Here is an 8,914-nt window from a genome sequence, read left to right as displayed (position 1 = left end):
AGGCCAAACATACAACAGATATTTAACAAGTGTGTACTTAAATTAACTAACACTGTAATCTAAAGCCTACCTGTTTAGTTAAGTACCATATTCAATAAAATTAAACTCAATCACTAGACAACTAGGGAATCTGTAATGAAGGTGTGTAGCATACCTTTCATTTGCATAAAACACATATCTTACCAGCTGTGCTCTATTATGCCTTTTGATGTAGCTAAGGATCTTTACACTATATGTATTTTTCAGCTCAGAACACACTTTGAGGCAGGGTTAAAGAAAAAAAAAGTATATGGACTTGGAATTAGAAGAACTGCCTCTGTGTGACCTCTAAGAACAATATCTAGGAATCAAGTTTATAACTTGGAAACATTGAAAACATTTTGTAATTCTACCAACTACATTGTTTGACTGAAGCACAAATGATACTATGTGTGACAAAGTCTGCTGTAGAAAGGTGGTCTCATAACAACAACAACAACAAAAAAAAACAACAAACCAAAACCATGTTTCCAAGTCTTCCTAAAGACTTTAAGTATCCAGCTGTGTAAGTTTACTGCTCTAAGGTATACGCAAATCAGCAAATGAGATTGGAAACATATCGCAGAACATTATTAAGTGCATGCACATTTATTCATTCATTCACTCATTTCATTCATCACGCACATCCAGCATCTATATCAATATCCCGCAGGGCACTGTATGGAAAACAGTGGCTAAATAAATTCAAATCCGCCCTCCGGGGATTTAGTTCCTTTTAGTATATTAATAACTAGCAAGCTGCCCCACTTCAAAGCTTTACGTCAACAAAATAAGCGGTAGGGGATCACCTTAAACGTCACGGGTGCTGTCTCTTTAAAACGTAATAGAACTCTGATTGCATCGATCACAGGCTCACAACTCCCATTCATCGCTCTTATTCCCGTCCTGGTTACTACCCCACTTCCTGACGTCGAACCACAGGGAACGCGAGTGTTAGTAAACATGGCTTTGGTGTGTAGCCACAGCTGAACCGGAGCATCCCTCCCGTCCGCTCTTTACAGGGCTGGCGGTGTCTCGGGGCTCGGCTAGCCATGCCTGGAGCGCGGGGTTTGACTGGGCCGCCGTTGTTGTAGTGACCGGGAGGCGCTGCCGCTCTGGGGAGACGGTTCCGGGAGCCGCACGGTCCCCTCTCCTGCCCCATCCCCTCCCCTCCCCTCCCCGGGTTCCCCCACCCGCAGGAGCCTGGGGCGGACCACTCCCCCTGATGGCCTCAGCCACGGTAAGAACGGGTTGGAAGTGCGGGGGGATCCCTCCCTGGAGCCTGTCCCGCGGGCTGCGGAGCCAGGTCCGGGCCGAACCCGCACCTGGCGGGAGATGGAGGCAGGTGTCCGCAGCCAGGTCCTGAGCCCCTCGTCCCGGGGCGTCCGTATCTCACTCTGCCACCGGGGCGGACGGAGTGCGGAAACCAGACCCAGCTCCCGGGCGCTGTTCCCCGAGTTCCGGAGCTCCGGACTGAGCCGGGCGGTCCCACGGCCCCCAGAATTCTTGGAGGGTTTCCGTGGAGCGCCTACGTCAGAATCACCTGGGAAGTATTAAAAAAAAAAAAAAAAAAAAGTACCAAAGCCGAGGCGCATCCTAGCACCTGCCTGCCCTGTGCCAGCGGGCGGGGCCCGGGAACGTGCATGTCAAAGGGGCGGCGGTTCCTACGATGCGCTGGACTCTGGGGAGCGCGAACAGAGCGTTTTGCGGGCCCTGCGGGGAGAGCTGGTGCCGGCGTCTCCCTGTAGCCCGACTGGGCGCCGCGCCCGTGGGTGGGCTGCTGCCCGGCCCCGCCGCCCAGCGAAGCCGCCGCCTGGGTGGCCATTCCCAGGCCGGACTCCGGCGGAGTGGCAGCGTCGATCCCGGCCCCCAGAATTCGAGGTCTGCGGCGGCTTTCAAAACTTGACAACTTTCCTTTCCAGGAGGACCCCGTTCTGGAGCGTTATTTCAAAGGCCACAAAGCTGCAATCGCCTCCTTGGACTTCAGCCCCAACGGCAAGCAACTCGGTAAGTCTTATTCTTGTTTTGCTTTTGTAATGAGACAAAAGCTCCACGGGCCGGAAACCTTTCCTCCTGTCCGGGCAAAGTCCCTAGGAGAACGGCTAGGGGCCTGTATGGAGGTTGAGAGCACCCGGAGACGAGGGCCCAGCGCGGCGGGGCGCAGCTGGGGCCCCCTCGGCCATCCCGGCCCCCGGCCCGGCCAAGAGTCTCCTATCCAGCAGTCTAGGCCTGGCGGACGACTTTCGCAAACTAACCACCAGGAGGAGTGAGTGGGAAGGGGAGGGGTTTGTCCTCGGCCCGGGAAGGGTGGGGTGTTGGCTGGAGAGTTTGTGAAAAGTTGTGAGCCGAGCAGGAGGAAGTGGGGAGAAAGGAGTTAGGCTGTGCCGGAGGTCGAGGACCGAGAGGGCTCAGGTGACCCCTGGAAAGCCCAGGTGGCTGGAAAGAAGCCCAGCGCCTGCATGAAAGGAAGAACCTGCTGGGAAGTACCTGAGCTCGAGCTGTGGGTTCCGCCGCCCTTCCCCTGCGTGGTGGCTGGGTGGCTGCGTCTGCGCCCCAGCCCTGAGAATCCGGATGGCGGTGAGGTGGACTTGGGCAGGCAAGAGCTGCCTGCTGCTGGCGTTTTTAACAGTGGCCTATATCTTCGTGGAGCTCTTGGTCTCCACTTTTCATGCCTCCGCAGGAGCCGGCCGTGCCAGGGAGCTGGGGTCAAGAAGGCTCTCAGACCTCCAGAAAAATACAGAGGATTTGTCTCGACCGCTTTATAAGAAGCCCCCTGCAGATTCCCATGCACCTGGGGAGTGGGGGAAAGCCAGCAAACTCCAACTCAACGAGGGTGAGCTGAAGCAGCAAGAAGAACTCATTGAGAGATATGCCATCAATATTTACCTCAGTGACAGAATTTCCCTGCATCGACACATAGAGGATAAAAGAATGTATGAGTGTAAGTCCCAGAAGTTCAACTATAGGACACTTCCTACCACCTCTGTTATCATTGCTTTCTATAATGAAGCCTGGTCGACTTTGCTCCGTACTATTCACAGTGTTTTAGAAACTTCTCCTGCAGTCCTTTTGAAAGAGATCATCTTGGTGGATGACTTGAGTGACAGAGTTTATTTGAAGACTCAACTTGAAACTTACATCAGCAATCTTGATAGAGTACGCTTGATTAGGACCAATAAGCGAGAGGGGCTGGTTAGGGCCCGTCTGATTGGGGCCACTTTTGCCACTGGGGACGTCCTCACTTTCCTGGATTGTCACTGTGAGTGTAATTCCGGTTGGCTGGAACCGCTTTTGGAAAGGATTGGGAGAGATGAAACAGCAATTGTGTGTCCTGTTATAGACACAATTGATTGGAATACTTTTGAATTCTATATGCAGACAGGGGAGCCCATGATTGGTGGGTTTGACTGGCGTTTAACATTTCAGTGGCATTCTGTCCCCAAACACGAAAGGGACAGGCGGATATCAAGAATTGACCCCATCAGATCACCCACCATGGCTGGAGGACTGTTTGCTGTCAGCAAGAAATATTTTCAGTACCTTGGAACATATGACACAGGAATGGAAGTGTGGGGAGGTGAAAACCTTGAGCTGTCTTTTAGGGTGTGGCAGTGTGGTGGCAAATTGGAGATCCACCCGTGTTCCCACGTGGGCCATGTGTTCCCCAAGCGGGCACCGTATGCTCGCCCCAATTTCCTGCAGAATACTGCTCGGGCAGCAGAAGTTTGGATGGATGAGTACAAAGAGCACTTCTACAATAGAAACCCTCCAGCAAGGAAAGAAGCTTATGGTGATATTTCTGAAAGAAAATTACTACGAGAGCGGCTGAGATGCAAGAGCTTTGACTGGTATTTGAAAAACGTGTTTCCTAATTTACATGTTCCAGAGGATAGGCCAGGCTGGCATGGGGCTATTCGCAGTAGAGGGATCTCTTCTGAATGTTTAGATTATAATTCTCCTGACAACAACCCCACAGGTGCTAACCTTTCACTGTTTGGATGCCATGGTCAAGGAGGCAATCAATTCTTTGAATATACTTCAAACAAAGAAATAAGGTTTAATTCTGTGACAGAGTTATGTGCAGAGGTTCCTGAGCAAAAAAATTATGTGGGAATGCAAAATTGTCCCAAAGATGGGTTCCCTGTACCAGCAAACATTATTTGGCATTTTAAAGAAGATGGAACTATTTTTCACCCACACTCAGGACTGTGTCTTAGTGCTTATCGGACACCGGAGGGCCGACCTGATGTACAGATGAGAACTTGTGATGCTCTAGATAAAAATCAAATTTGGAGTTTTGAGAAATAGAGCACAACAGCACTTTCGTCATGAGCTGACAATAGCGTCAAGAAAGTCAAAGAGCCTTAAGGGCTTCAGTGAAGATTGTGTTTTGTTTTATCAAAAGCCACCTAGCAGTCATCTGTGGAGCACTGGAAAGCTGGGGTTCATTTGAGTGCTGCTGTTTAATATTTCTCAGTGCCTTACTTATATGGGTTGTTTTATATAAGAGCTTTGTCAATATGGTCTCTTCTTAAAAGAAGTTGACTGTGAATTGAAACACACAAAACATTTAAGTGCCAGACTTAATATTAAAGAATGTAAAGGTCTAAGTAAAATGAGGTATGATTTATGTTGATGGGTAAGTTCACCGCGCATCCCATTTTGTAACAAAACTCACGAATGTGCAGTTGGAGCTATTGCTATTTTCATTACATAGAATTTGAATTTCTTTTTCAGCCAGCACATTAAATTTTAGATTTTATTTTTAACTTTTTTTTTCTAATCAAAAAGAAAATTGAGCTTAATGCAAAAGGCCTGGTTTTAGAGATACGTGTAATTGGAAAAGGGCATTTGTTTGAGTGTGAGTTTGGAGGCCTTTTTAACATGCAGACGTACCCATATCTAGATGAAATGGGGAGATATTTGCATTCCATACTTTGTAAACTTGAGCTATTGGACTTCACTGATCTATATATTAATACCTCAAATTCCTCTGATTTGTAAGCTGTCCTCTCTGTGAACGTGTTTGTGTCTGCAGGGCATTTTCTGATTGCACTTCCTTAAGTTATGAATGTACTAGAAAGGGACTCATTCCGAATACTATGCCTCCCTTTGTTAATGCTTAATCATTTAAAGTAAACACAATTGAGGCCTCTCTGAAGTTAAACCCAACTATGTTTATTAAAATGTGTGAAACTGAAAGTGGGCTAGGTTCTGCCAAGGCTGTGGAACTCTCCTACGAATTCTGCTGATCAGGAAATTTAAGAATTTATCTTTAAAATGCAAGGAAAAAAGACTGCCTTGGCAGTTGCGAATGCTGCTTTCCGTCTCCTAGCACCAAGCCTGGCACTTAGGTGCCCCTTTCAGTAAGTGGGTGAATGAATGACTGAATGAATGAATGGCTCAGCTGAGGAATGTGACTTTGGTCAAGTTATTTGATGTGTTTGGGCTTGGTTTTCTCATCTGTGAAATGTGGGTGCTGGATTGGATCTTAAATATCCCTTTCAGCTCTGAAATGTTGATTATACAGTATATTCTTCCCAGATTCACTCACTGTGCAATCTTTACAATACTTTTTATCTTTTCACTTTTGACATAGGTAATGTTATTGAGCAGTTGAGCAATGTTCAATCCAGTTGTGAAGCTGGAGAAGAGAAATGGGTTTTAAAAATTAAGTGAGCTGAGGCCGGGCGCAGTGGCTGACACCTGTAATCCCAGCACTTTGGGAGGCCAAGGTGGGCGGATCACGAGGTCAGGAGATCGAGACCATCCTGGCTAACACGGTGAAACCCCGTCTCTACTAAAAATACAGAAAAATAGCCGGGCGTGGTGGTGGGCACCTGTAGTCCCAGCTACTCGGGAGGCTGAGGCAGGAGAATGGCGTGAACCCGGGAGGCGGAGCTTGCAGTGAGCCGAGATTGTGCCACTGCACTCTAGCCTGGGCAACAGTGAGACTCTGTCTCAAAAAAAAAAAAAAAAAAAGAATTAAGTGAGCGGAACTCACCTGAAGTGGTTTACTTCTGTGGGTTAAGAAGTTTTAGTCAGTGTTTATAGTCGTTTCATTTTGATAATTGTTGAACCAATTTTGTTTTTAAAACCTTTAGACTCTAAAAGTAATATTTTGACTAAGAATATAAATATTTCCAAAACTAAATTATTTGGGGAGTAAACACTTTTTTTTTTAAAGTATTTTTACTGGTTTTATACCAATATTATATCCAGAAATCACAGGATGAATTTAGAATTAAATCTCAATTAGTACACTTTGGCCTAGATTTATGAAAAATGCATGCTTCATAAAGAGTCCACTGTATTCACGAGTAAAGTTGCTTTTAGTGTTTACTTGATGATTTGGAGAGTAGGAATTTTGCAAAATCTAAATTAAGGAAATTCTTTAGGATAACCATTTGAAAAAATAAAATTGGTATGCAATCTTGAATATTTTCTCTTTTGCCTCATAAAATGAAAATGCATTCGTAGTTTCTGTAAGTTATTTAGCAACCTTAAAGTTTATCAACGAATTGTCCAGATTCTACATGCAGCATGCTTGGCCCTGCATTTAATTTAAGAAGGGTTAATAATAATGCTCTGAGTTTTTCAAAAGAGATTCTCCTAAACCCACCCACTTCTTTTGCCCAGGCTGCTTTTTAAAAATACTTTTTATTTTTTACTTATTTTTAAATTTTCTCTTTTTATTTATTTATTTTGTTTTCTTGTTAGCCCCCTATTATATGGGATAACTAAAGTTGTTATATTTTGAAAGTACTTACTACATTATTTTTATTTTAGTATCTTGATGCTCCTATCAAAAGGGAAATGAGACTTTAAAAAATAAAGTACCTTAATTTTTTATTGACTTTTTGCCCTAAATTGCTAGGTGTGACCCAGCAATCTTTTAGGAAGAGATTTTACAGTGGTGCTTTATTTATGTCAATAATCCAGTATAGTTAAGCTGTTCATTCCTCATGAGTACATAACAGAAAAGCGGGACTTTCACATTTTCATATTTAGGCACGTTCCAATTTAATTCCAAAAATACTCTGTAATTCTACATTTAAAAAAACTGATTCCTTAATTTGAATTTATTAGTACCAAAGCTCTCTTTTGCTGTAGACAATTAAGAGTTGACCTTTTAAGTTAATGTATATGCTTAAAAACAGTTTTAGGAAAATATTTGGTAGGTAAGGAGTTTCAACTTTAAATGTTCACTGTGTCATTTAGTGTCCAACTCTATGGATACATGGACTATCTAAATAGGCATTTTTAGTCATTAAAAAAAAAATCTAGTCACCAGGAGGATCTCTATCACTCAAAATAACTTGTTTGTAAAAGAAAATTTGTTTACTTACCCATTAGTAAGTTCCTACATATTCGTTGTATGATGGCAAATCAAACTTTTCTAGGATGAAGACAGCTTATTTTTAAGTTGTATGGTCTTAGTTGGTTTAGGGTCTCAATTTTAATTAATAAAATACTTGGTTTTTATTTGCTTGTCCTTTTGAATTCCTGTTTTAATAATTTTAAAATGAGCACAAAGAATGTTGAAGTTCAGATTAATCTCTTCTGAATGATGATTTTTTTCTCTGTGATGAGTTGTTTCTGACTGTTTTCCTTTTGTATTTGTAATGTTGATTAAGACATAAAATAAAAAGTGTGCCTGATTATTTTTGCAAATAGATTGTGATTATTTTAGCCTGTGGGAACGTACTCCTGTGTATATATTTATAATGGCCATGGAAGTAAGTTCAGCTTGCAGTTCTTTTACTTATTTGAAAATTCAGACAGTCAAAATTCCCATATTATTTTACAACGTGTAGTTAATCAGCAAGTATTCTGAAGGGGTGTTAGTACTATTATTTTATTAACTACTCATGAGCAAACTAGAAATGATCAGGGATCTCTGGGGCCCACTTGGGCCACTATAAAAGGAAGCAATGGGCACCTGGACATATTAGCACCAATTTCACTACCCTGGGTGGAAAAGAAAAATTTCTGTCCTCTAAACCACAAATCCTCATATTTCCCTGGTCCATAAATACAATTCCCTTCCACCAGTGGCATGTCTCTTCCTCTTTAGTGATTCCTAGATCCCTATACCCCTGTCTCTCCCTGGCCAGACACACTGCCTGAGAATGACTCTTATAAGGACTCTAACATCAGATGATCTTATAGCTGCATTTAGCATATATATATAGGTGACCTAAACATATTTTCACTAATTTTTATACACTTAAAAGTTCCTGCAAATACTTGTATTCTAACCTTACTCTCTTACTAAGTGACTTGCAGCTCTGTGTAAATCACTTCATCTCTCTGTGTTTCAGTTTCACGAGTATAAAAAAGACTGGAAAATCCATAGAGACAGTACGTTAGTGTTTGCCAGGGTCTGGGAAAGGGAGGAATAGAGAATGCTAACAGAGATGAATTTTTGGCGGGTGGCAGGGGGTAGGGGATTATGAGAATGTTCTGGAATTAGTGATAAAAGTGCAAATGTTGGGCAAAACACTGGTGTACTTTAAAAGGCTAAATTTTATGGTATTTAAATAATATCTCAGTTTTTAAAAAATACCTCAGGTAAAAAAGCAGGCTGGAGAATTTCAGATGTCTCAGAAAAGATTTCTCTTTCCATGCTAGACCTTTTTGCATGCCTCTGTGCACGCTAGACTTTAGAACAGGCTAGTAGGATTTAGTATTAATAATACTTGAATCATTTTGTAATTTGCAGAATTAAGGAAGTTATACATATATATATGAATGAATCAGTCTGCTTAGTGTTAGGTGGGGCTTGGAAATAAGTTTATATGGGAGTTTTTCCTAAAATTTCAGAGAAACTTCAATCAATCCTTTTGGACAGGAGGTGGAGATTACCGTAAAAGGTGAAACAAGTTCCTGAGTT

General features: G+C 43.0%; 1 protein-coding gene across 13 annotated transcripts in view; it reads left to right on the top strand.

Moving 5' to 3' along the window:
* Positions 1 to 893: 893 nt before the first annotated feature.
* The window catches only part of LOC104662548 (POC1 centriolar protein homolog B), a 138,298-nt gene continuing 130,277 nt past the window's right edge, over positions 894 to 8,914 (top strand). For 11 of the 13 annotated variants that reach the window (XM_030939773.1, XM_030939774.1, XM_010363579.2 and 8 more), the window contains exons 1-2: positions 894 to 1,258; positions 1,941 to 2,025. In XM_030939773.1, coding sequence (XP_030795633.1) covers positions 1,244 to 1,258; positions 1,941 to 2,025 — 100 coding nt within the window. In that variant the 5' untranslated portion in view covers positions 894 to 1,243. Of the gene's footprint in view, positions 1,259 to 1,940; positions 2,026 to 2,698; positions 7,683 to 8,914 lie in introns of those variants that run through there. The other 2 variants (XM_030939765.1, XM_030939775.1) reach the window with 2 other exon arrangements.

The sequence above is a fragment of the Rhinopithecus roxellana genome, chromosome 10 (assembly GCF_007565055.1).
Source record: "Rhinopithecus roxellana isolate Shanxi Qingling chromosome 10, ASM756505v1, whole genome shotgun sequence".
NCBI classification, from domain to species: domain Eukaryota; kingdom Metazoa; phylum Chordata; class Mammalia; order Primates; family Cercopithecidae; genus Rhinopithecus; species Rhinopithecus roxellana.
The sequence above is the reverse complement of the archived record's forward strand: the minus strand, read 5'-3'. Positions and strand labels throughout refer to the sequence as shown.